The 27,973-nt window shown below is 41.4% G+C and overlaps 1 protein-coding gene across 1 annotated transcript; it reads left to right on the forward strand.

Moving 5' to 3' along the window:
• The first annotated feature begins 142 nt into the window (after window positions 1-142).
• copb2 (COPI coat complex subunit beta 2) lies at window positions 143-27,930 on the forward strand. Its single transcript, XM_038817608.1, has 22 exons — window positions 143-297; window positions 2,368-2,505; window positions 3,693-3,779; window positions 5,722-5,848; window positions 6,069-6,217; window positions 6,498-6,644; window positions 7,096-7,195; window positions 8,216-8,358; window positions 10,517-10,716; window positions 11,874-11,984; window positions 12,066-12,154; window positions 16,344-16,450; window positions 17,783-17,926; window positions 18,181-18,311; window positions 18,589-18,796; window positions 21,707-21,817; window positions 22,767-22,981; window positions 23,566-23,658; window positions 23,774-23,957; window positions 24,059-24,130; window positions 24,552-24,701; window positions 27,511-27,930. The coding sequence occupies exons 1-22, from the start codon at window positions 295-297 to the stop codon at window positions 27,604-27,606; spliced, it is 2,805 nt and encodes a 934-aa protein (XP_038673536.1). The 5' UTR covers window positions 143-294; the 3' UTR covers window positions 27,607-27,930.
• The last annotated feature ends 43 nt before the right edge of the window (window positions 27,931-27,973 follow it).

Consider the following 27,973-nt stretch of genomic DNA (forward strand, 5'->3'; position numbering starts at 1 on the left):
GAGCCGGAACCGGAGGGAAGGGGGCGCTGTGCGCGGAGGGCCCCGGAGCAGGAGGGAAGGGGGCGCTGTGCGCGGAGGGCCCCGGAGCAGGAGGGAAGGGGGCGCTGTGCGTGGAGGCCCCCGGTGCCAGAAGGAAGGGGGCGCTGTGCGTGGAGGGCCCCGTGAGTCGGGAGCCGCGGCCAGTCTCGCGCGAATCGGCCGAAATCCCGTGTTTCGTGGCCGAGGCGGAAGCTCCACGTCAGAGGATCAGTCAGTTCGGCCGGACTTTGGCGAGAAGTTTGAGCTGCTGCAGCGATGGTGGGTCCAGCAGCCTGACGGGCATTCCCGGTAGTGCGGGTCAATGCTGACTGCGAGCGAGGGACCGGGAGCGGGCTGCAGAGTTTCTCCCGGGTGGGAAGGCCGAGCTGTGTGGACGGGGCCGGCACAGGCCGAGCTGTGTGGACGAGGCTGGCACAGGCCGAGCTGTGTGGACGGGGCTGGCACAGGTCGAGCTGTGTGGACGGGGCTGGCACAGGCCGAGCTGTGTGGACGGGGCTGGCACAGGCCGAGCTGTGTGGACGGGGCTGGCACAGGCCGAGCTGTGTGGACGGGGCTGGCACAGGCCGAGCTCTGAGGAAGGGAGAGGAAGATGCACACCCTCCATCATCTGTGCTTTCAGACTGATTATCTGATATTGCCTTAAATGAGCTGTAACTTCCTGTAGCTAAACGTAGGAAATATCAAAACACTCCACATTGATCCCTGTCAGAACACTGTGCCCATGGCACTGATGCTTTTATGATCCAAACTCTCAGTAGTGGAGTGTTAAATATACACGGTATTGTTATTTTCTGTCACCAAGGAATTACAAATAAATGACTCATTTCTGCCATGGAAGTATATTGGGAAGCTAAAATAGTTACCAAAGGGGTGGCACGGTGGTGCAGTGGTTAGTACTGCTGTCTCACGGCGCTGCGGCCCCAGTTCGATCCCGGCTCTGGGTCACTGTCTGTGTGGAGTTTGCACATTCTCCCCATGTCTGCCTGGGTCTGATACCCCACAGCCCAAAGATGTGCAGGCAGCGCCGGCCCTAGGGTTGCTGGCGCCCCGGGCAAGCTGAACTTCGGCACCCTTGGGGGGGCGGGGCCGAGGGGTGGGGGGCGAGGGGGGCGGGGCTGAGGGAGGCGGGGCCGGGGGGGGGCGAGCGGGGCCGAGGGGGGGGGGGCGGGGAGGACCGAGCGGGGGGGCGGACCCGAGGGGGGGGACGGGGAGGACCGAGCGGGGGGGCGGACCCGAGGGGGGGGCGGGGAGGACCGAGGGGGGAGGCGGACCGAGCGGGGGGGCGGCCACCGCGCATGCGCTGGTTGGTACCGGCCCAACTGCGCATGCGCGGGACCCGAGTCTCTGGCGCCCCCCAGCACATGGCGCCCCGGGCGACTGCCCGAGTTGCCGGTGCCTTGAGCCGGCCCTGTGTGCAGGCTAGGTGGCCTTAATTGCCCCTTAATTGGAAAAAAAATAATTGGTTGCTTTAAATTTTCTAATAGAAAAATAGTTACTGAACGTTCGTATGCAGTGGATGGTGGAGTTTAATTATCAGTAGAATAATTGTTCCTGCTGGAAGGTTTAGTTTGCTTTTGCCCCTCTTGACTAGAGTGATTTACTACATATGGTTTAATGGAAGCTGATGGCCCTCTGGTATGATGTGCAAATCCTGTTCATACGTGAGCCTTCACTCTGTGTGGTTGGCTGTTGCAATGCCAAGTTTCAGATTGATCAGACGTTCTGAACTCCTCCAGTAACAACCTGCTACCTCAATTTAAGAAAGGAAATACCTTTTTTTTTTCATGTTTATATGGCACCTTTCACCTCAGAACATCCCAAAGTAGTTCATCTACGAAAACTTTATTTACAGAGCCTGACAGAGGCAAGTCTTAGAGCAGTTAACCCAATGACAGACCCATATTTTTGTGGGTCTATGAGGCTGAGTTCAGTCATGCTCGCAGAGATAGCATACAGCTGTTAAAGTCAAACAACTGTAACAGATTTTTGCTTTTATTAATTGATTCAATTAAAGTGTTCTTCTTCCTCAGAATTGGCTTCACTTTTGGGAGAACTTTGTTAACCAGAAAAGTGCTGTCTCTTTAACTTTACAGTTTCAGCATACATAATATTCTATAAAGTAAGAAGTACTAAAATTGTGATAAGGAAATATTGGAGTATATATTTGTCTTGTTTGGGAGTACAAAACGGGCAATAGCGATTTGGCAGTCACTTTATGTACTTCTAATGCCTTTATACCCCATGTGTTTAAACTCGACCAATGTGCACTGTTTTGAAGTATGCATTATCTGGAATAATATTAGTGCTGTATTCACTTTTGTTTTCCAGCCTTTGAGACTAGATATCAAACGGAAGCTGACCGCTCGGTCTGACCGAGTGAAAAGTGTAGACTTGCATCCAACTGAGCCATGGATGTTGGCCAGTCTTTACAATGGCAGTGTCTGCGTATGGAACCACGAATCTCAGGTACAGCTGCCTTTTTTCCTCCTCCAGTTCTCAACAGTGTTTAGCATTATAGAATTCCTACAGTGTAGAAAGAAGCCATTCAGTCCATCGAGTCTGCACCCACCCTCTGAAAGAGCTCCCAAACTAGTCCCACTCCCTCGCCCTATCCCCATAACCCCACCTAACCTGCACCTCTTTGGACTGTGGGAGAAAACAAGAGCACCCAGAGGAAACCCACGCAGTCACAGAGAACGTGAAAACTCCACACAGATGATACCCAAGGCCGGAATGGAACCCGGGTCCCTGGCGCTGTGAAGCAGCAGTGCTAATCATTCAGATCTGTTCACTGCGATTATACCATCCTGTCTTTTTCTGCCACCTAAAAAATGTTTGATGTTTGTATTCTTTTCCCACCCGTGCAGTATTCTCCTTTTCCAGTGGTGTACCAGCTTTCATCTTGTGAAACACAGTAAGGAACTGCATATAGAAGTCTTCCCATATTTTTAGTTTTCATTCTTGATGAGGGAATGTTCAACATGTAGTCAGATAGAAGTAAAATCACCTTGCATGGAATCATAATAAGTAAATTATTATCTTGCATATAATTCCCCAAATAATAAATATCCACATCTGCATTTTGTACTATATCTCTATGTAAAATTGATATACGTGGTGCTGTTGTGGTAATGAAACAGATTACCAATCTTCCAGTTCTGAGGGTCAAATCAGCACAGAATGTAACTTTCGTCTCCAGTAAATTAATTTGTTTAAATGTTTAATGGGTTTCTGCTGCAGAAGTGCCACAGTCACGAAACAGCTCAGAGCAAGTTTCAAAATTTACAGCGTCACTTATAGAGACAACGGTGGGCAATTGAAATATCTGAGTCTTTGAGGTTGTGTTAAGCAGTCTGTGTGTAACAGTTCACACATCCGACTTCTGATCTTATTTCATTCGCCAGACCAGATATTTATCATCTACAAAGCCCAAAATGTGACTAAATTGAAAACGTTTACACCATGATTATTCAAAGATGACGAGTTCCATCTTATGTTATTCTAATTTCTCACAATATTGTAGGTTTTATCTGGTTATGCTAATTAACATGCATTTACAGTATTGAAGTAAATGACTTTTCACAGCAGTGAAATGGTGTTTTGAATAAACTGGTCGCATTTATTTTTGAATAATTGTTTTTGTACTCTTCCAGACACTTGTGAAGACATTTGAGGTGTGCGATCTGCCTGTGAGGGCATCTAAGTTTGTGGCACGAAAGAACTGGGTCATCACAGGAGCAGTAAGTATCTTTGACTGGGAATTTTATGAGTCTGAAGTTGCGATACAGCACCATTCAGACTAAAGAGTTATAGAAGTGATCCATGGTGTTTCTTGAGCTAGCTGATCTCAGTTAGGCAGTAATGGGGGCGGTGCTTTGCGCCTTTCAATCAACTGGGAAAACAACAGCTTGCAGTTATGTAGTTTCTTTAAAATAGTGCAACATTCCAGGATATCTGACAGGCACGTTATCAAGCAAAGTTTAAGAAGGGTAAAACCAGGCATGCTTCCATCTCCCAATCATCTTCGAATGTTCCCAATTAAAAGTTCATGTGTTGAACATTTTTTGAGGAGCTACTATCAGCCTAAGCTCCGATGACCGATCCATATTGAATAGCCAATTGTCACTCAGTGCCAGGATTCACATTTCAATCTTTAACCTGGTTGAGGCATAAGAGCGTTGCAGACAACTGTGGAACCAGTAAAGCACTTTAGAATGAGAATGTTTTTTTTATTCATAAATGGATTAATAAAGGAGAAAATAAATGTTTTTCTATTCAGACAAGTTACGTACCATAATAAAAAATTACCTGAGCTTTAATTATTTGGTGAGGCTGCCTCCAGATAACGATCTGCTTTAATTTGTTTGTGTGAGATTGCTTAGAGAACCCAGAGATGGTTGCCCATTCCCATCTGAGGAAGGCATGTATGAGTAGATTAGTCTCATGGGTACTTTGATAATATCTCTATTGCACATTACATTGTGCCAAGCAACAACTTGTCCTTCAGGAGAGATAACTGGTGAATTGAGGTTATGTCTTGGTGGATAACTGGTGAATTGAGGGGCAGCAGGGTAGCATGGTGGTTAGCATAAATGCTTCACAGCTCCAGGGTCCCAGGTTCGATTCCCGGCTGGGTCACTGTCTGTGTGGAGTCTGCACGTCCTCCCCCTGTGTGCGTGGGTTTCCTCCGGGTGCTCCGGTTTCCTCCCACAGTCCAAAGATGTGCGGGTTAGGTGGATTGGCCATGCTAAATTGCCCGTAGTGTCCTAATAAAAAGTAAGGTTAAGGGGGGGTGGGGTTGTTCGGTTACGGGTATAGGGTGGATACGTGGGTTTGAGTAGGGTGATCATGGCTCGGCACAACATTGAGGGCCGAAGGGCCTGTTGTGTGCTGTACTGTTCTATGTTTTGTGCTGTACTGTTCTATGTCTGCTGTTCATGTGCAAATGAGAGAAGTGATGGTGGATCAGGTGTTGTGGAGAGTTAGATCAACTGGACATTCGCCTGAATCAGTCTTTTGAATTTAGGATGTTATGAGATTGACGTTCATGTACATTAAATCTCAAAATTGGGATTGGAAATTTACAAAATTAATGATCTTTAACTATTGTAAATATAGACATAAAGAATTATTAAAGGAAAAGTGTGTCAAAAATGTCACATGAAGTTTTACAGACAAGTTCCAGCAAAGACACAATTTATAAATATATTGTAGTCACTTTAATCATTTGATGGTAACAGTTGTGCTTCCCTTCTCTCACTGCCATTTGTATCATGAATTATGTTGGTGTAATATGTAAACTGACTTAATTTATCAATGAATGTGAAGTTGCTGCCTCGTTGCGTTTCGACGTGTTCGTGAAAGTTGTCTTTTCTTTGTATTGACGTGAGGGGAAGACTATCTTAAAAATCATTGTGTATTATTGTGATTTTTAGTTCAGATGTTTGTTCTGTCATTTTGAAGTAGTGGTCCACAAAAACCTGTACATCCTGAATTTACTGAGAAGTCTTGGCTGTTTTGAATTTGAGGAAGGAGCAGTGCTCCGAAAGCTCGTGTTTGAAACAAACCTGTTGGACTTTAACCTGGTGTTGTAAGACTTCTTACTGTGCTCACCCCAGTCCAACGCCGGCATCTCCACATCTTGAATTTGCAAGGCATAATCTCTTCTCTCTCGTAATTTAGGATGATATGCAAATCCGAGTTTTCAATTACAACACACTGGAGAGAGTTCACATGTTTGAAGCTCATTCAGATTACATTCGTTGTATTGCTGTCCACCCAACTCAACCTTATATCTTGACCAGCAGTGGTGAGTGTATATTACTTCAGATTTATTTTTTTAACATTTCAAGCTGACCAATATTGTAGTCTGTAAGTGTAAAATTAATAAAGCTTTTTATTTCTGATAAAATCTTTTGATATTAGTGCTCGTGAGTGCAAAAGTTTCTGCAGATATTGACTTGTATTGTTTTAGAATCTTGATCATTTATGTAATGGTTTCAAAAACTGGTAAATTGTTTCCTTGGTAGATGACATGTTGATCAAACTGTGGGACTGGGAGAAGAAGTGGACCTGCACCCAGGTTTTTGAAGGTCACACCCACTATGTTATGCAGATTGTCATCAACCCGAAAGACAACAACCAGTTTGCAAGTGCATCCTTGGATAGGACGATTAAGGTATGGAACAAGGTTGAAGTGTGGTGCAAAACTATTTGGAAGGAAGAGCTGAGAAGCTTTTTTTATAATAGTTAAAACCTTTCAGAGCAAAAAGGCATAAAGCTAAGTGACTTGTAAACAATATGGCTTTACCGCTCAGCCTAAAGGATGGAGACAAACATAATATTATGGTAGAGTGTTATATATTTAATTTAGGAATATTTGAAAGGGATTTGTATTGCATATTTTGTTCTTTTGTAAAGATCTTACATTGAGTAAATTGTGTGTTGGCAATTGTCAGGTGTGGCAACTTGGCTCATCCTCACCTAATTTCACCTTGGAGGGCCATGAGAAAGGAGTGAACTGCATTGATTACTACAGTGGAGGTGACAAGCCGTATCTGATTTCTGGAGCTGATGACCGCCTAGTTAAAATCTGGGACTACCAGGTAAAGAGAAATTATTACATTGGTAAGTAATTGCTCATGCAGGTTGAATAATTATGTAGGATTATTTAAGTGTGAAATGCAGTGGATTTTACTTAATGGTGAAGCTTAACTCTGTAAAATTATTTTAGAAATAAACATTGCTTCCAAGATGATATATAAAAACCTGGCTGTAGTCACTGTTTTGATTTGAAGGTCAAACTTAGCCATGTAGGTCAATCAATAGCTGACAAAAACACTGATCCAGCATATAAACAATAAACATTTTCACCTAAGAGAAAGTAATCTACTTTATATAAAGTTGCTGTTAATAGTTAGAAAAAGTCTGCACAAGTTGCAGCACAAGCCAGTTAACCTGATCCTGTTGCATGTTCCATTGCCAAATGTACTGAAAACGTTTAGTCCTGAGATAAACATTGTATATTACAACTGAAATAATTCTGTTTCGCTGTAGAATAAGACTTGCGTTCAGACACTGGAGGGCCATGCTCAGAATGTCTCTTGTGTTAGCTTCCATCCGGAACTTCCAATTATCATCACTGGATCGGAGGATGGTGCGTATTGCGTATGTTTCAAAAGTTGCTATTGATGCTTACTTTGCACCACTTCATGTACTAAAAAATCCAAGCAGTTACTTTTATAGGAAAAAGATTGTTGATTTATTGTCTTCAGAGATGCTTTGGAGCTTCCAAAAGGGCAGGAGGGAGATTGTATCCATAGCTGTAAGTTCTACCTTGCAAATATATAATTGTTTAATAAATTGGACACCCTGACTAGTCCAGTCTCAGCAGCTACTCGCTTTTCAAAAGAAACTTTGTGTACAGTGTGATATGGAGCAATCACAATTTGTATTTTATGATGGAGTGCTGAAATATTAGTGCAGTTTTCGAGCTCTGTAACTCTAGTAACTTCTTCCACAACTTTATTATCTTGTGATCGAAAAGGCTCTTCTCTTTCTAACTTCATAATTTTCACTTGTAATCTCTGATATTTAAATTCTTAATCGTTGTGAACAATGTGTCTCTTAAAGGTTGAAGTGTGAAATTTCAAATAATTATAGAACATTCCAAGTGACTATGTTAAAGATTGGATTGGATTTGTTTATTGTCACGTTTACCGTGTTACAGTGAAAAGTATTGTACGGCATACAGTTCAGACAGATCATTCCATGCATGAAAAGAAAATACAGAGGGCAAGCATAAAATATACAATGTAAATATATAGACATGGTATCGGGTGAAGCATAAGGAGTGTAGTACTACTCAGTAGAGAAGATATGTGAAGAGATCAGATCAGTCCATAAGAGGGTCGGTTAGGAGTCTGGTAACAGCGGGGAAGAAGCTGTTTTTGAATCTATTAGTGTGGAGAAGTTTTAAAGAAGGATTGAATGTATACGCTGGTCAGAGAAGCAGGGGTAATAGTTCTAGAATCTTAATTAATTAATTTCATTAATTAATGATTTAAAAACTAATGAGACATTTGGAAGAATAGGCTAGATAATCCAATTGTCTCCTGTCTAAATAATACTGTGTTGCTATGTATGTAACAGACCAATTGCATTTATATCTTTAAAGGTACTGTCCGTATCTGGCATTCAAGCACTTACCGTCTAGAGAGCACCCTGAATTATGGAATGGAACGGGTTTGGTGTGTGGCAAGTCTGAGGGGCTCCAACAACGTGGCTCTTGGCTATGATGAAGGCAGTATCATCATTAAGGTATGTGAGCTAAATTACGTCTGTTTGAATATCTATAATCTGCAGTATGAAGGTGTCATTCTTTTATGCACACTAGTCATTAAATGAGAATTTGAATAGTGTGAATGGTTTCTTGATGCACCATTGATATAGTTACACAGATTGACTTGTATTACCCTCTAACTACTAAACATATGTGTGAGTGCATTTTATCACGTCTGTTTCATTAATAAAATATCACCATAATCTGTTGACTTTATCATTGCTAATAGGTTTTAAAATAATGCACACTGTAAAATGTGTGGTGGGGGGTCTCTATTTCTGAATTTTGTTTTTGCGTGGCTAGAAGTGTCTGAACTGATTTATTGTTGTTTCACGTCCTGCACCTAGTGGTGCACCTAGTGGTTCATCGGTCCCATAGTGAATGTTTTCCTGGAACAGGTCGGTAGCCTGTTAACGGAGGATTATAGCTTGAGGCACGCCAGTCCACATCACGAATGGCTGACCAGGAGTCTCTCCTGCTCTTAGCACCTGCCTTCGGTCCGTTGGAAGGATTTTGTAGGTTGATACTCGACCTGCTCGGCTTCGTTATGAATGCATCTTCCTTGGCCATCAATTCTTAGGATGGAACTCGAACACAAGAGGCAGGGATGATATCCAGTGCACCACAAGACCTCCTGAGTTAATATAGGGGCATATTAATCTTTGAGAGGAAGTGTATATTTACTATTCAGAGAGTCATACCCACAATCCAAATTATTTCCAAAAGGCATTAGATAATGTGCACCTAAACGGTTACTTTACAAGATAAGAGCTCATAGTGTTGATATATTAACTTGGATAGAAGATTTGCTAATTAACAAGAAACAGAGAGTCGGGATAAATGAGTAATTTTCAGGTTATCAGGCTTTAACTGGAGTGCTGCAGGATCAGTACTGGGACCGCAACTACCTCCAATCTATATTAGTGATATGGATGAAGGGACTGACTATATTGCAGCAAAAACTTCTGATATAACAGTAGGCAATGTTATGACCTTCGAGACTGTGAACATTTCAGGAGAAATCGGAACACCCATTAGTTAACTGATAGAACAATGCCATAAGATTTCATTTTCTAACCCAAATCAAACTTTATTGTATGTATAAAGAAAATAAACAAAGCAAATGCTCCCAACTTAACAGTATAGCTTATAAACTTTGTGTACTACAAATTCAATTTATTTCTAGTCCCCCACCACCCTCCAGAAGTTCCCTTATCTTACAAAATCTCGAAGACTCATTCACTTTTCCTGGGACCAGCCCAAAGGTGTGTCTCAGTCCTCAAGAATTCACTTTAATTTCTCCTCAGTGTTCCATTATTCCCCAAAGTATGAAACCTCGTGGGGATCCTTTTAGCTAACTGATCCTACAACTCTTCTTCAAAACATTATGACTGTGAACTTCTTAGCTCAAACTTAGCTAACTCCTTATTTTCACTGTCAGGGTCACAAGAGATCACTTCCTCTAGTTCCAAGCTGGACAAACTTCTATTCCCTCATTCTCCCTCTAACTGTGAACTGCAACCTACATAAGACTTCTTCTGTGAGAACAACCCAGATAAATTAAGCAAAGAAACCTAACCCCACAGCCTATCTCCATGACAATGGCATGCTTTGGGATGTGCCAAAGTAGGAATACAAACTAATTATGTTCTACCCTCGACATAAATCCTTGGTTGTGGCCCATATAAATAGTTTATATCTCTATTGGATATGTTTGCCCTCGCTCCAGATTTGTTGAGTCCATCAAATAAAAATCCATGTTTACTAACTACCTCTAGCTCCTTGCCATAGGGTTGTTTATCAGTTTCTTAGCCAGGCTTGTCCAGTCTTGTTACGACTGTACAGTGTATTAATGAGACCCACACCAAGAGTACTGTTTGCAAGTTTGGTCTCCTTACTGAAAGAGCGATATACATGACTTGAAAGCAGTTCAGAGAAGGTTCAGTCGTCTAATTCCTGGGTTGGAGGGGTTTCTTTATGAGGAAAAGTTAAGCAGATTGAGCCTATATGCATTGGTGTTTGGAAGAATGAGAGGTGATCTTATTGAAAATTAAGATTCTGAAGGGGCTTGACAGGGTAAATACGAATGTGATGGAACAGTCTTGTACTTGACAATATTTATGCTTATTTTTTTAGCTTGGTCGTGAAGAACCTGCAGTGTCTATGGATGCTAGTGGTAAAATTATTTGGGCCAAACATTCTGAAGTTCAGCAGGCTAACCTCAAAGCAATGGGAGACACTGAAATAAAAGATGGTGAAAGACTGCCCTTGGCTGTGAAAGACATGGGAAGCTGTGAGATATATCCACAGACAATTCAACATAATCCCAATGGAAGGTAAAGCTTTAACTTTCCCCAGCTTAAAAGAATATTTTGACAACTACTTGGTGCAAAATAATTTCGGATTAATCTTTAGTTGTATTGGGGCAAAGATGGGGCATAATTTCACTGTTAAGGGGCTGTTACTTAAGGGACCCAGAGAGTGGTGAGCTTGTGGAATTTGCCAGCACAGAAAGCAGTTGAGGTCAAAACATACGTTTTCAAGAAGGTGTTAGATATAGCTCTTGGAAGTTAAAAGGATCAAAGGATATGGGGGGGAAATTAGGAACAGGTTACTGAGTTGGATGATCAGCCATGATATTGAATGGCGGAGCAAGCTCGAAGGGCCAAATGGGCGACTCCTATTTTCTATGACTGTTATCTTAAAGTGAGCTTTTTTAATATAGTAATTTACTGTGCATAATTTTAGTAAATTATGCTTGATTCCCCAATTAAAAATAGCATATCCTTGAAGTCACTTGCAATATTAAAAAAAGTTAATTTTTAGTAAAGTATTAGAACTGTGATTATTATCGGCAGCCTTCCATCTTGCACCTTACTGGTCAACTCAGTGTTAAACTTTAATGTGGTTCAGGAACCCTACTATGCCTCACAATTTGTCTTCATTTGCTACAAATAAAAACAGTAGGCTGAGAAGTTGCAGGGTTTGCTGGCCTCTGTTTTCTCTGGACCCTATACTTGCACAGCTGAGTTTTCCACTTCTTCCCCCCCCTCTCCCAATACCCCTCCAAATAGTTGACCTCCAGAGGTTGTGGCCATTAATGACTGTCTCCCAGTTGTCTGTTAATGTCTGCCACCTTCATATCTCGCTTTCAATTGTTCTTGTGGCAGAGGTATGGAAGCCTGGAGATCATGACCCAGGGCCAGTTCACCGTGCAGAGGGTCTTTGGTCATCATGGTCATCATCCATCTAACCAATGTCGTTGACCATTGCAGGCGTTGTTGGCTTAGCAAAACGTGCATGCTGACCAAATTAGCTGGTGAACCTTGGCCTGCCAAGAGATGCAGGGGATATATCTGAGACAGCGAAGGTGGAAACTGTCAGTTTTTTCTCCTGTTTTGCATGTTGTCTGGTTCTCACTACAGTAGAGGAGTGCTATTTTTGGGAATATTAATTTTTTTATTAACACATTCATTTCAATTTTTGTGTTTAGGTTTGTGGTCGTCTGTGGTGATGGTGAATATATTATCTACACAGCAATGGCTTTAAGAAATAAGAGCTTCGGATCTGCACAGGAGTTTGTATGGGCACATGATTCTTCTGAGTAAGTAAATTTATAAGTATGTGATTTTAATTTATCGTCAGGAAACACTTGAATAACCAATTGATGTGCTTTTATTTTCAGATATGCAATCAGGGAAAGCAACAGTGTGGTGAAAATATTTAAGAATTTCAAAGAAAAGAAATCATTTAAGCCAGATTTTGGAGCTGAAGGTAATGGGTTTTGGTTTACATACTGCCAACTGCATCTAAGAGAGATAAAAGCCAGATTTAGCAAATTATATTCATTTGTGGGATGTGGGTGTTGCTGGTTAGACCAGCATTTATTGTCCATCCCTAGCTGCCATTTAGAAAGTGGTGGCGAGCTCCCTTCTTGAACTGCTGCAGTCCCTGAGATGTAGGTACACCTACAGTGCTGTTAGGAAGGGAGTCCCGTTTTGACCAATGACTGTGAAGGAATGGCGATATATTTCCAAGTCAGGATGGTGAATGATTTGGAGTGGAGCCTCCAGGTGGTGATGTTCCCAGGTATCTGCTGCTCTTGTCCTTCTAAATGGTAGTGGTCGTGGGTTTGGAAGGTGCTGCCGAAGGAACCTTGGTGAGTTCCTGCAGTGCATCTTGTAGATTGTACACATGGCTTCCACTGTTCACCACTGGTGGAGGGACTGAATGTTAATGGGCAGCACGGTAGCATAATGGTTAGCACAGTTGCTTCACAGCTCCAGGGTCCTAGGTTTGATTCCCGGCTGGGCCACTGTCTGTGCGGATTCTGCACGTTCTCCCTGTGTCTGTTTCCTCCGGGTGCTCCGGTTTCCTCCCACAGTCCAAAGATGTGCAGGTTAGGTGCATTGACCATGCTAAATTGCCCTTAGTATCCAAAAAATGTTAAGTGGGGGTTACTGGATTACAGGGATAGGGTAGATGCGTGGGCTTTAGGGGTGCTCTTTGTAAGGGCCGGTGCAGACTCGATGGGCTCAATGGCCTCCTTCTGCACTGTAAATTCTATGATTGTGGAAGGTGTCGCAATCAAGTAAGCTGCATTGTCTGGGTGGTGTTGAGCTTCTTGAATGTTGTTGGAGCTGTACTCATCCAGGAAAGTGGAGGGTATTTCATTACATTCCTGGCTTGTGCTTTGTAGATGCTGGGCAGGCTTTGGAGCAGTTCAGGAGGTGAGTAGTCACTGCAGTCACTAGTTTCTGGTCAGTGGTAACCCTCAGGATGTTGATGGTGGGAGATTCAGCAATGGTATTGCCATTGAATGTCATGGGGCGATGGTCGTTGTCTGGCACTTGTGTGGTGTGAATGTTACTTGCCAATTAAACATGGATATTGTCCAGGTCTTGCTGCATTTGGACGTTGACTGCCTCAGTTTCTGAGGAGTTGTGAATGGTGCTGAACATTGTCCAATCATCTGTAAACATCCCCACTTCTGACTTTCTGATGGAATGGAAGTGATTGATGAAGCCACTGAAGATGTTCGGGCCCAGGACACTACCCTGAGGAACTCCTGCAGTAATGTCCTGGAGCTGAGATGATTGACCTCCAACCACCAAAACCACCTTCCTTTGTGCCAGGTATGACTCTCAGTGGAGAGTTTCCCCCCCTGATTCCCATTGACTCCAGTTTTGCTACAGCTCGTTGATGCCACAGCCAATCGAAGTCTGCCTTGACATCAAGGGCAGTCACTCTCACCTCAACTCTGGAATTCAGCTCTTTGTCCATGTTTGAACCAAGGCTGTGGTGAGTACAAGAGCTGTGATCCTGGTGGAACCCAAATTGGGCGTCCATGAGCAGGACATTGCTAAGGAAGTGCCGATTGATATAGCACTGTTGATGACCCCTTGCAACACTTTGCTGATGATTGAGAGTAGACTGTTGGGTTGGTAATTGACCAAGGTGGATTTGTCCTGTTTCTTGTATACAGGACATAGCTGGGCAATTTTCCACATTGTTAAGTAGATGCCAGTGTTCAAGCTGTACTGGAACAGCTTGGCTAGGGGTGCGGCAAGTTCTGGAGCACAAAATTACTATTGCTGGAATATTGTCAGGGCCCATAGACTTTGCAGTGTCTATGTCCAGTGGCTTCAGCCATTTCTTGATATCACATGGAGTGAATTGTATTGGCTGAAGACTGATATTTGTGATGCTGGGGATCTCCGGAGGAGGCTGGGGATCATCCATTCAGCATTTCTGGCGAAGATTGTTGCGAATGCTTTAGCGTTATCTATTGCACATAGTGCTGGGCTCCTCATCGTTGAGGCTGGGGATACTTGGGGGAACTTCCTCCTCCAGTGAGTGTTGTAATTGTCCACCATTCATTGCCTTGAGTGGACTGAACTGCCGAGCTTAGATCTGATCTGTTGGTTGTGAAATCGCTTAGCTCGGTCTATTATTTGCTGTTTGGTACGCAAGTAGTCCTGTGTTTTAGCTTCACCAGGTTAACGCCTCATTTTTGGGCATGCCTGCTGTTGCTCCTGCAGAATTGCAGGAATTGTTGCTCTCTTTGCTGCAGAGTTTTGAAAACTGCACACTGTCCATTTTATTATGGACAGGAAATTGAACACTCCATTCCAGTTCACTCAAAAAGATGCACTTGTCTAACATTTTGTCTAAATTTAAATCACAAAAATAACACGATTATGCTGACAATGTTTTGGTAGATTCAGAAGTTTTCGTACATTGGGAACAAAAATAGAGGAAACAGATTTGACTATTCCTGTCTGTGTATTTAAAATCAGAATGTTTTCTTGGAAATGTTTAAAAGCTTTTCTAGCAAATCTGTAACTTACGTGAAATGCAATGTAGCTGGAGAGTTTCAAGAAGGTTTTTTCTGCTGGAAAAAGACATTTTTTGCTAAGCTTTTCATCTTGCACTCATCAAGGCATTCGCAAGAAGACAATGCAAGGGAAATCAATAAATTTATACAGTATGATAAGAGTGCCGAGTGCTGATTTGTTGGCAAGTGGACTCTGATTGGTAGAGCCATTCCCATTGTGGATAAGCCAGTTGCTGGTGACTGACTCTTAACCGGCAGGCATTGTTTTAAATATAAACAAGGCAGCTTGACTCCAGTCATGAGCCATGAACCAGTGAATGGAGGTCACTTATTTTCTTTCGCTGAAACAGATGCAATGCGTATACATGTTCCTCCTGTCTGTAAAGAACAGGGCCTGCACTAATATACATAGCTTCCAGAATACGTAAATGCACAACACTGAGCCTGACTGACAATCTTAAATTTATTGTCAGCATAATTCTTAGCACACAGGATTATTTAACAAATTTTGTCCAATCGCGGAATCACATCTAATATTGGACACTGTGAATATCCTGATGAATGGGCAGCAGGGTAGCACAGTTGTTAGCACGGTTGCTTCACAGCTCCAGGGTCTCCGGTTCGATTCCCGGCTTGGGTCACTGTCTGTGCGGAGTCTGCAGGTTCTCCCAATGTCTGTGTGCGTTTCCTCCCAGTCCAAAGATGTGCAGGTTGGGTGAATTGGCCCTGATAAATTGCCCTTCATGTTCAAAAAAGGTTAGATGGGTTTACTGGGTTAAGGGGATAGGGTGGAGGTGTGGTCTTAAGTACGGTGCTCTTTCCAAGGGCCCGTGCAGACCCAATGGGCCGAATGGCCTCCTTCTGCACTGTAAATTCTATGATTCTTTGAGTGCAGGCCTCAACAAAAATGTTTTTCTCAATCAGTGCTTAAGTTCTGTACTAACAAACAACTAAGTTTCTTTTAGTATTTACATGTAAGATGGATACTTTTTAATAAGCAATACATAATTATATAACAGCTTGAACTGCATTTTAAATAAAAGATGTTCAAACATTTGAGTCACATGCTGCAAGATGTTAAGGGACATCTGTTTTGGAATTCAGAACTAAAATGCTAGCCAGATATGTTCTCCCTAATGATAAATCAGAAAGTAACTCTGTGCTTTGAAGTACATAAGAGTAGAAAGTGAGTAGAGACCTTGTTGTGGACGGGAATTAGAAAAAAGAGACAGCTGGAGCATAAGTAGACCACAGTAAATGAGGGAGATGGATGGGATCAAAAGAAAAGAACAAAAAAGAGAAACAAACAAGGATGAGAGGGAAGAAAGGATCATCGGGTATCATGTAGATCTTACCGTTTTGATTCACTTAATTTTTCATGTCACGGTTGATTCACAAGAATACGATGTAGCGAGGCTATGAAGGCAGATCAATAGTTTTCAGTTTTGTGGAACATGTACCAGATTAAATTATTTTTAAAGTCTGAAGATTAAGTTCTGGAATGATGACATAAGTACTTGTTATTGAAATGCTTTCACAATGCAATAATTTATCTTATTTTGCTTTTTGGTTTCGTCTGACACTCTTATTTGAATGTGATAACTTTAAAGATTTTGATGTTTGTAGGCATCTATGGTGGGTTCCTTCTGGGTGTCCGCTCAATGAATGGCCTAGCATTTTATGACTGGGAAACCACTGAACTCATCCGCAGAATCGAAATACAGCCCAAACATGTAAGTGATATAACCTGCCGATTAGTATTCCACCAAGGGAGAATAAATTAAGAACAGAATTTGATTTTTCAGTACCCATCTCGATTTGGATAAATCACCTTTTCTAGAATTTTAAATTGATGAATTTCCTTCAGGAATAGTTTACTTCTAGGGTGTTCTTAAAAATGCACATTTGTGCGGCTTATGACTCATCATCTGAGCTAATGATTTTTGTATTTTATTACTAGTTCTTTGATATCCTCCCATGGCAAATAACTCCAGTGGAAGAGGAGTAATAGTATTGATTAATTGTTAAAAGCTTTTCTTCAGACCCTGCATTCTACACATCCTGTATATATAGTAGGATCTTGCTGTATACTGTGGCTTACAATTTCTAGCCATGATGCTGATGGCAATCCATTTAAAATGAATGGTCTACCATTTGTGTTATGGTCAGAAAACCTAGTACGTGATTGGAACTTGCTGTAAAGAACCTGTCTATGCGGTTGGGAATTGTGGAGAAGGAAGCGCTGGGTTCAGAGAAGTGATTTAAACCTAAAGAAAACAAGCTGAATTGAACTGAAGAGTATTTTTAAGGGACTGCTACTTAGTATGGTTAATACAGCCTCTTGTTGAATGTTTGTTTTATAAATTATTCCAGGTAACAGGAATAGAGGGAATTGTGATTGGTAGCAAGGGATTAGAAATAAAAATGGCCTGATTTCTGCATAGATTTAAATAATGAGTTAATGGCCTTTTCCAGTGCTTACTCATGAGAATAGGTATTTAGGGCGCGATTATCCGCTGCCCACGACGGGTCGGAGAATAGCGGGAGGGCCTTCCCGACAATTTTCCCGGCCTCCTGCTATCCTCTCTCCCCCCCCCCCCCCCCCCCCCCCCCGACATGAATCGCTGCTCGCCGTTTTTTACGGCGAACAGCGATTCTCCGCAGGCCGATGGGCCGAATACCGCGGAGTTTACGGCCGTTTTCACGGCCGCGATCACACCTGCTTTCAGCGTTCGTGAAAACGGCCGCAAAGTGCCCGTCCCGGACAACCATGGCACCGATTGGCACGGCCGTGGTGTTCTGCTATCTAGGGAATTAAAGCAAAGCCTGATCTAGTTTTTGCACATGCTGTTTCCTCGTGGGATGGTGATCGGGCTCTATATCCAGGCTATGTTTACTCCTTCCCAAACCCATTGGCACAGAGATCCAATGAAATGCCTGGACCACCATTCCAAACAAGATCGAGCTGTTCTATGATCTGAAACTAAATTTTGCAATGCATTTGTTGCAGCAACGGTAATCACCAGAGCACCAGATAACAACGTGGGTACTCTTTTTACTTGCAGATATTTTGGTCAGACTCTGGTGAATTGGTGTGCATTGCCACAGAAGATTCTTTCTTCATTTTGAAATATCTTGCTGAGAAGGTGGCTACAGCACAGGAAACACATGAAGGAGTTACAGAGGATGGCATTGAAGATGCCTTTGAGGTAAGATGAAAGCACCCAGCGAATCAATTGAGTAGTTACTTTGAAGAAACTGAGAACATAGAAATCATAGGCTGTAAAAGTTGCTTGAATAGAACCTGCCTGACGGACGTGATGGGCCAAATGGTCTCCTGTGCTGAAAATGTTTCAGTCAGTCGGTTGTAATTATGCGGCTCCATCCGTGACATTTTCTGATGGTGTGTTTTGATACTAAGTTACTTGATTTGTTTAATTCTTTTGGACGTATTTATTACCAGGTTCTTGGTGAAATTCAGGAAATTGTTAAGACTGGATTGTGGGTCGGAGATTGTTTCATCTACACAAGCTCTGTGAACAGACTTAATTATTATGTTGGTGGCGAGATTGTCACCATTGCCCATCTTGACAGGTGAGTGGGAGAGTGATGGAAAAATCACATGACATGCCTATGAAACTCAATATGAAATAATTTGGCAATTTGTTTTTAGTTCATTGGATGGTAACATTGTGGTCCAGCATTTATTGTCCTTGGAAAGTGGGTGATGAACTCCCAATGATTTGCTGGTGGTTCAACTTGATTCATGTACTTGTATATTTTAAAAAAATCTACATAATTGAAACTGCTATTTTTTATTAAGGACCAATATGAAAATGCCAAAATTTAAGTTCTACCATTATTTTTTTAGGACTATGTATCTCCTGGGTTATATCCCAAAAGATAATCGACTATACCTGGGAGATAAAGATTTGAACATCGTCAGCTATTCTTTGCTTGTCTCTGTACTCGAGTACCAGACTGCGGTGATGAGGAGGGACTTTTCCATGGCTGACAAGGTTCTTCCCACAATTCCAAAGGAACAAAGGACAAGAGTAGCCCACTTCCTGGAGAAACAGGTTAGATGAAATATAGCCACTTGTGATGAATGCAGGGTTTTAGAGATATTGGATTAAATATTTGTCAAATTATGGGTTAAAAGCCTGGGTTTGAGTGTGTTTGACTGCAGTAGTCATGTTTTTAAAAGAATCTTGTTTTGAAAGATTAGAAAGCTTTCAGAAGCCAGAGTGAAATTGTAAAAGCCTAGCTTAATGCACTGTAGTTTGATTAGGAGTTAGTGTTTACATTGCGGGTTAATCTAAGATATTCAGACATTTTGAGAGAGCTTTTGAGTTGACTTCTGATCTGGCTAACACCGAGTCCACAAGAAAGGTTAGTTAAAAAGATTTTTAAAAGAATGCAGTGCAGACTTGTCCGAGAATATGGGGGTAAGCCGAAACAAACCAGTTGATATAGCTTTTTGAAGGCATCCAGCCAGAGACTGCACGGATTCTAACAGGAGCCAAATTTGTTCTGGAAAGCAAGTATTACTCCATGCCATTTTGATGTAGGATGGTTTTGAGAGCTGTATGTTTTTTTCCTTTCTTGGGAATAATTGGAAGTAGAGATAGTGATTAAGGGTATTGTATTTACTGCATTTAGTAGTATTGATTAAGAGGTAATTGCAAGCTATTTTCCGGTGACAGGTTAAAGATTTTAATATTGTGCTAAGTTTTTTAAAATACCAAATCATTATTTCCTTGTAAAATCGCTGCTGGAATGAGGTATTCTTTCTACACAGTCTTATAAAATAAAATATTGGGGGTTCGGTCCAGTATCCTAGCCACTGTTGGTGTCTGATCTGGGATCGTAATGCACACTATAAGTCAGTCTTTGTAGATGGTTTCTTTGAACAGAGGTGTTTCTCAGCACAATTGATCTGCAGTTTTCAGTCTCAGCAATATATAACATAGTATTTTTTTTTAAAAAGCAAGCAGTTAAATTACAGTTCTTGTTGAGCACTTAAGCAGCTGATAATCTCATGACAAATAACATCAAGCTTTAACGCTGACTCAAATACTTAATTTTTGGTAGTAATATTTCTTAGCTGGTCTGAATGTAATGATACTGCCTAATGTTCCTTCAGTACGGTGAAAGGCTACAGAATTCCAAGTTTCATTGATTGTCTTATGGTTAAAGAAAACCTTTGTGTACCCAAGGACATCCCAGTTTAATGCACGTTAGCTGTGGCAGTTAAAAATGAATGAAATGCTTGTTTGTATCCATCAAATTTTTAATGAATGGTTTGGAATATGGAAAGCTAGGTATGTGTAGGAGATGAAAATTGAATTCCACTGGTCCTATGATCCTGGGAAATATTGTTTAGATATTGAACAATAGATTCAGATTGAAAGAAATGGAAAAGGAAAATACAGTAGTCCCCCGTTATAACGCGGGTGTTGGGGTCCAAGACAGCCACCCGCGTTGCATCCGAGCCGCGGATATCCACGATGGGGGTTTTAAATTTATTTAAAAATCTATGCATGCGCTTCCCATTGTGAGTCTACGGGGGGGCGGGGGGAGAGGTCAGACCCCCGTAGACTCACGATGGGAAGCGCATGCATAGATTTTTAAATAAATTTAAAACCCCCATCGTGGATCTAATTTAAAAAAGCTCTCTGATTGCCACAGAATGAGGCTGGGAGTTATTCCAGAGGGAAACCCACAGAAACTTACCAGGAACTCTGGTGGGTTTCACCAAACTGGAGGAAAGGATTGCCTTTCAAAAATATGTTCTGACCGCCACCGGTTTAAAGAACCTGTCTGCTGTGCAGGGTTGAGGCAGCTGTAGCTCTGCACTATCCACTTCCGGACGCTGTGTGAGCTGCTCCTCTCTCACTGAATCTCCCTCCAATCAGCCGGCAGTGTCAACTTCAGCGGCCGGCTCACTTTGATCCGGAGAGGGAAGCTGACAGTTGGGGTCCATAAGCCCCCCCGCCGTATATCGCGAACCGCGGTATTGCGGAGCGCGGTATAACGGGGACTACTGTAATTTATAGTGATAATAAAATCAGTGCTCCTGGCTGCAGTATCCTGAGTGACATTTTCTCTGTACTTTTTATTTATCTATATATCTGTATATTTTAACTCACAAATAATGATAAGTACTTGCAGCAGAAGCAATTTCTCCTGTACTTCCCTTCATCAATATTCATGCTTTACATTGGGGCAGTTTTGTAGGTAATATATTCATTACTTTCTGCACTCAAAATGTTGTATGACCACATAGTTTGCAGAATTTTTTACATTGTTATGTTTTATTTTTTAATAAAAGGTTTACTCCTTAACTCAGATTCATCATTGCCACTTTTGTCTGCAGAAATTGGGAGAAATTTAGTGTTTTAACCCATGGTTGGTTTGAAATCAATAAATGAAGTTAAATCTTAGTGGTTGAACATGAATGGTAGTATGGTTTACAGGAGAATGTGTGGGCAACACAGTAATAAAGAAAATGTAAAGTCGATAAACTTGCCACACTAAATCACAAACAAACTAAATTCATGTTTTAGTTTTCCTTTACAATTTATTTTCACCAGTATTATCGATTATGGAGATGTCGTTTTTCAAACTAATTACTCTTGTGAATGGCCTTGCAAGTCCCCCGTTTTGAAGCTGCTGTGAAAATTCAAGTTGCTGTTGTAGTCCTTTGGGAATGTGGTGACTGTTGCGATAAGAATCATACTTAAGTACTGTGCAACAGATTTTGGGCGCAAAGGAATAGACTCGTGTACCAGTAGATCCAGATAAGGGCCAACAAATCTGCTATTTTCAGCCTGCCAGAACTTGGAGTGGTGGAGTTTATATAAGTGATTCTCATTGCAATAAATCCAGGCTGCTGGATTTTCTCCTTGGCATCTTGGAAAAGCTGAAAGAGCGAATGCATTTTTTTTTTACAAGAATCTTTAAGGTCTTTCCTTTTCCACATACAGGGTTTTAAATCACAGGCTCTTGCAGTATCCACTGATCCAGAGCACCGTTTTGAACTTGCACTGCAGCTTGGAGAGCTGAAGATTGCGTATCAGTTGGCTGTAGAAGCAGAGGTAAGCTTGTATTCATAATTTCTAATGTCTTTGGTTTAAATATTAAAACTGGGGAAAATTACATTTTGGGAAATGTGTTTAAATGAGTTAGCCTTGCATAAATTTATCAGGCTATTTCACACAAACATATTTCACTGGTCATATGTTGGTTGTCCTTGGGACCCGCTCCCAATTTGTGAATACCAGATATCGAAGTAAACATAAATCCTTTTAAGAAATGTTTATCATGCCATTTGTATAATTTTAAAGTTACCTCCTTCAATTTTTTGCCACGTTTTTACATAAAGTGATATTATAATTTGGTCTTAACTAGACTGCTCCTTACAAATTCAGCTGTACTCCGCAGACTTGATTGGCAAACCATGTTTCAGAAGCTTGAACAAATGCAACATTTTACTATGAGCTCTCACTTGTTTTTTGTTTCGGGGAGGGAAAACTATTCAGTGCCATTATAAAGGAAACAGAAATTTCTGGGAACACTTGGCAGATGAGTCACCACCTGTAGAATGGACAGACAATTTAACATTTCCGGTGTGGACCCTGTAATAGAATGGAAAGTTATTTCAGATGAATGGAATTTATAAAGGAATGGAACAAAGAGGGAGGGCACAAAAAGTTCTGCACATGCAAGAGGAAATATGGATCTAAAGTATAAAACAGGAGATGGTTTGGGATAATAGGGTAGGGCAGCATAATGAGAGTAATTAAAGAAACATTGATAAGGCACACAGAAGGATAAGGTCTTGGAGCATGCAAGTAGAATAAAATATGTTGATAATAAGGATGCAGACCAGTGTTCCCATGTGGTGTTGTCACCTCAATCATCAGCCCCCCATAAAAATGTAGCTTTAAGTCGATAAGTCTGAACGTTATCTGAAAATGTGTGCAAAATTGTATCAGAATTCAAAAAACTTATACGTTTTCTTACAAAATATCTTTTTATTCCCAGTCTGAACAGAAATGGAAACAGTTGGCAGAGCTTGCGATTAGTAAGTGCCAGTTTGCCCTTGCCCAGGAGTGTTTACATCATGCACAGGATTATGGTGGATTATTGTTGCTAGCTACTGCCTCTGGCAATGCTCCAATGGTTAACAAATTAGCTGAAGTCGTTGAAAAAGATGGCAAGAACAATGTGGCTTTTATGACTTACTTCATGCAAGGAAAGTAAGTGCTTCAGCTATACACCTTTTAACTTCTTTGAACAGACTGTTTCTCAACTGCAGTACTTTCGACATTGATGACTGCATGTACTTTATTTTTAAAACAATTATTGAGTTATGTGTTTTGGGGATATCGTTTTCATAGTCTGGTTTCCATGGCAATTTGGTTTCAATTTTAAGATCCTCGATGCTCCTACCAGATCAAAAAGTCCATTTCCACCTCCCTATTGAATCCTTTAATGACATAAAACATCTCAATAGATGACCACTAAACTGTCTATAGTCGAGGGAATACAAGCCAGGTTTATGTACCTGGCCTTATAATTATACCCTTTAATCATTCTGGTGAATCTACATTGTTTCCATTCAAGGTCAGCATAGGTTTGGTGCCTAAAACTGACTAATATATTACAGAATATACTGCACAGAAACAGACCTTTTACCTGATACTTGAAACACTGATCTGTACAATTCCCTCCCCATTCCGGCAGTAACATAATATTGATCAGTGGTGCTGTGAATTCAACAAGTAGATATTTGATTTAACTTTAAAACTATTTTATCTTTTTTTTTAAAAAATGTATACAGGCTTGACAATTGTCTGGAATTGTTGATAAAAACAGGACGTCTTCCAGAAGCTGCCTTTTTTTCCCGAACTTACTTGCCAAGTCAGGTCTCCAGGTACGAGTCGGCAGTTTCAATTCTATCATGGCATAGTGCAATCTTGTGTTTACGTACATAAATATGCACATGTGCATAAAATGACTTACCCTTGGATTCTAACTTTTCCTTTCAGAGTTGTGAAACTCTGGAGAGAGAATCTCGCCAAAATAAACCAAAAGGCTGCTGATTCACTCGCTGATCCCACAGAGTATGAAAATCTATTTCCAGGCCTAAAGGAAGCTTTTGTAGCTGAGCAGTATCTGACACAAACCAACATAACTAAAGAGAGACCTGCCAGGGATTATCCTCTTGTCACTGTAAGTAATAGCATCCTTCTGTGTTATATTGATGCTGTGAATTTGGATTTGAATGGATTTGTTAGTGCTAATCCTTTTTTCCTACTATTTTTGATTACTAGCCAAATGAAGAAAGGAATATTATTGAAGAATCAAAAGACTTTGCATTGTCTCTCCATGAAACATCAATGAAGGTAGCTGACTGTTATGAAACACATCCTTAATGTCAGAGCTGGAAAGCTAACATTGTAATTTCAATGCGATGTAATCAAAACCTCCAACACTGTTGGCAATGGATATTTGAAAGAGTTCAGAGACCTAAAACTTGTATGTCTAAGTTGAAATGCTCAGTCCTTGAATTCTACCATTCGGTGGACTTGTGACACGCTCAGCGAGGACCTCTGGTGGCAGGATCTTGGCCCTGCAGCATTACAAATGCAAACATAATTGATAGAATCATATAAAGAGTTCATGAAAATTAGTGTTTGTTCCCAGACCAATATAATGAAAGAAAAAACTTTCTACCTACTTCCAGATGAATGTAAAAATAGTTGTTGGTTATTTAATCAAAAGGTTTCAGCATTTCTAAATGATTTAAACTTTTTGACATTGTAGAAACCTTCTAGTGATGAAGAGGAATCGGTGACAGATGTGTCAACACCAACTGCATCAGTAATAGCAGATGCAAAAGCAGTATTAGAATCAGCATCTGCTTATGTGGCAACTGCAGATGATTCAGAAGTAATGGATCTTCAAACTAAAAAGGTATTTAGCTTGAGCAGCGGATGCACACTGTTCGTTTAAGCAAATCCATGTACAGATGGATCGGGCCAACTTCAATCATGCATTCCAGTACATACACGTGAAGATTCGTGGCTAGTGCCATGAGAACAATGCCAGGACAATTAAATATAAAACATTATATTGTCTTTATACAAGGACTTGGTTAGACCTCATTTTAATTTAATTTGATAATCTTTATTCTCACAAGTAGGCTTACATTAACACTGCAATGAAGTTACTGCAAAGAGCCTCTAATCGCCACATTCCGGCGACTGTTTGGGTACACAGAGGGAGAATTCAGAATGTCCAAATTATCTAATAGCACGTCTTTCAGGACTTGTGGTGGGAGGAAACTGGAGCACCTGGAGGAAAGACACGCAGGGAGAACGTGCAGACTCTGTAAAGACAGTGACCTAAGCCGGGAATCGAGTCTGGGACCCTGGTGCTGTGAAGCAACAGTGCTACCGTGTTTGAATGCGGTGTCCAGTTTGAGTTACTCAAGATGCTGGGTGAAGTAGATGAAGGTTCGGGCGAAGGCCGCAAAATTGAATACTAGTTTTAAAGGCCTTTAGATCCCACAGACGGCTTAAGAGTGCTGGAGTTTTGTTTTACTTGTGAGGGGATTGACTGAGTTATTTAAATAGTGAAAGGATTAGATTTACTCTATATGGTAAGGCTAATTTGAGTTGCATAAGTTGGGATGAGTATAATAACAATAATAATCACTTATTGTCAAAGTTCTATGAGCATAGGATTGAGTTAGAAATCAGGAGATATCTTTTGGAGTCATCGAACATATTGAACAAATTAAAAGATTTCAAAAGGGAGCTGGACAAATTCTTGAATATGGGTAACATGTAGGTTAATGGATGTAAATAAAAAAAGTGCCTCCCATCACTGATTGCTTGGAACTTGATTGTCTTTGGGACAGACGAGCAATTTCTTATTTAACTCCTCCACCACCCCAAACTCCTCATCCCCTTCCGACTGGACCTTCCCTTGCAATCACAGAAGGTGTAACACCTGCCCCTTTACCGCTTCCCTCCTCATCATTCAAGACCCCAAACACTCCTTTTAGGCTAAGCAATATTTCATTGTACCTCCTTCAATTTGGTCTACTGTATTCACTGCTCCCAATGTGGTCTCGACATTGGGAAAGCTAAACGCAGACTGGAAGGCTACTTTGTGGAACATTTGCTCAATCCACAAGCATAACTCCGACCTTCCTGTTGCTTGCCATTGCAAATCAGCATCTCATGCCCTTGTATGTCCTTGGCCAACTGCAATGTTCCGGTGAAGCCTAACGCAAACTGGAGGAGTAGGACCTCGTCTTCTGATTAGGCATGTTACAGCACTCGGGAGGCAACGAGTTGAACAACTGGAGACTACTGTTACTTATTCTCAAGTTTGCTTTCACTGAGTACTGACCTTGGTTCTCCTATTAATACTTACTGCTATCTTGCCTTAATGCACTATCAGCACCTTCCGTAGTCCTTCACACTGCCATTAACACACCCTCTGTCTGCTTTACACATTTTTGTTTCAATCTCTACTAGCTCCCACCTATCACTGACATACTTTGCTTCAACTGCTCCATCTCCTCTATACAGTATAAAATCCCTCACATTTCTCCCTCTTGGAACTCTGAAGAAATCATATGGACTTAATGTTAATTCTATTTCTTTCTGCAGAGATGCTGGCAGACCTGCTGAGCTTTTCCAGCATTTTCTATTTTGTAGACTTCCAGAATCCACAGTATTTTGCTTTTAACTTCTTACTCAAATGGGCTTGTTTTTACCCTGCCGGAAGATTGCATGGCTGCCTTTGTTACCTCTGGACTTGAATATTCCACTGGCTTACGCCTGTCATCCAAAACTCTTCTGTTTGTATCTTCATTCGCACCAAGTCCAATCAACTATTATCCCTGTGTTTGCTAACTTACTTTGGCTCCTGGTTCAGCAAGGTCTTGATGTTAAAGTCCCCATCCCTCCCTATCTATCTCTAATCTCCTACAGCCCCACAACCCTCTCAAGATATCTATGCTGGAGTCACCTGATTCTGACCTTTTGAGCAACCCAGGTTTTAATTGCCCCATCATTGGTGACCACGCGTTAATTTGCCCAGGATCTAACCACTGGAATCCCTTCCTTAAATCTCTCTAACTCACTTTCTCCTTTCCAGACGCTCCTTAAATACTACCTCTTTGTTTTATTGCACTAAAGGCACTGTAATATAATTTTTCAAAGGGAATCATTAGCATCCTACAATGCAGAAGGGAGGCCATTCGACCCATTGAATCTGCACTGACCTTCTGAAAGAGCACCCTACCGAGGCCCCAATCCCTGAAACCCACTCGGGGGCAATTTAGCATAGCCAATCCACCTAACCTGCACATCTTTGGACCTGGGAGGAACCGGCACAGCCAAAGAAAACCCACGGGGAAACATGAAACTCCACACAAACAGTCGCCCAAGGTTGGAATCGAACCTGGGTCCCTGGCCCTGTGAGGCAGCAGTACTAACCACTGTGTCACCGTTACACCATGACATAGACCAGCTCTGTCTGTATTAAGTACCATAACCTTTTGAAAGCAAATATGTAAGAAATTGCCATGCTGGAAATTAATTGTCTACAACAAAGGGGAAATATGTGTGAAATGAATCAAAGATATGGAGTAAATTTGTTAGTTTCTGCAGGACTGACAAAATCAATGAGCCACAGGTCTTTCCCGTTCAGCTTGATTTGATGTGCAAAACATCCTTGGTCTAAAATGTTATTTTCTTAATTTCAGTCTCTGACTGATCTTGACGATGATTTGGATAACTTGGAGCTGGATGACATAGACACTTCAGACGTTAATTTGGATGAAGAATTCCTGGATGATTAAATTGAAAACCAAGTATATTTAAATGTGACCAAATTTCTATTGAATGAGTGAATATTCAGCCTTTGCTTCTGTAAAAGATGTTGCAATTTATTCAACTTTGGACAGTTCTAGAGTAGCAGCTGATCGGGCAGCAAGGTGACATTCTGAAGTGCATTTTGTACCACACTACAACAGGTGGCGCTGTTGCCAAGTCAGCAGATAAGATTACATGGCTGCCATTGACGTATCTGTAAAGTAAATCATGGAGTTAGTGTTTCATAACTGAATAGAAGTGCTCGTACTGTTGTGCTGTATTAACTCCAAATAAAACCAGTAACATTTTTATTATGACTCTGGCATGTGTTCTTTAAAGTGGGCGAGCCACACT

The sequence above is a fragment of the Scyliorhinus canicula genome, chromosome 13, assembly GCF_902713615.1.
Source record: "Scyliorhinus canicula chromosome 13, sScyCan1.1, whole genome shotgun sequence".
Classification (NCBI taxonomy): domain Eukaryota; kingdom Metazoa; phylum Chordata; class Chondrichthyes; order Carcharhiniformes; family Scyliorhinidae; genus Scyliorhinus; species Scyliorhinus canicula.

Bases quoted from the DNA above. Each gene is read 5' to 3' on its own strand.
- copb2 (XM_038817608.1), top strand. The intron at 16,451-17,782 runs GTAAGTGATATA...TTTTACTTGCAG, and splicing joins TCGAAATACAGCCCAAACAT to ATATTTTGGTCAGACTCTGG. The intron at 18,797-21,706 runs GTTAGATGAAAT...TTCCACATACAG, and splicing joins CCCACTTCCTGGAGAAACAG to GGTTTTAAATCACAGGCTCT.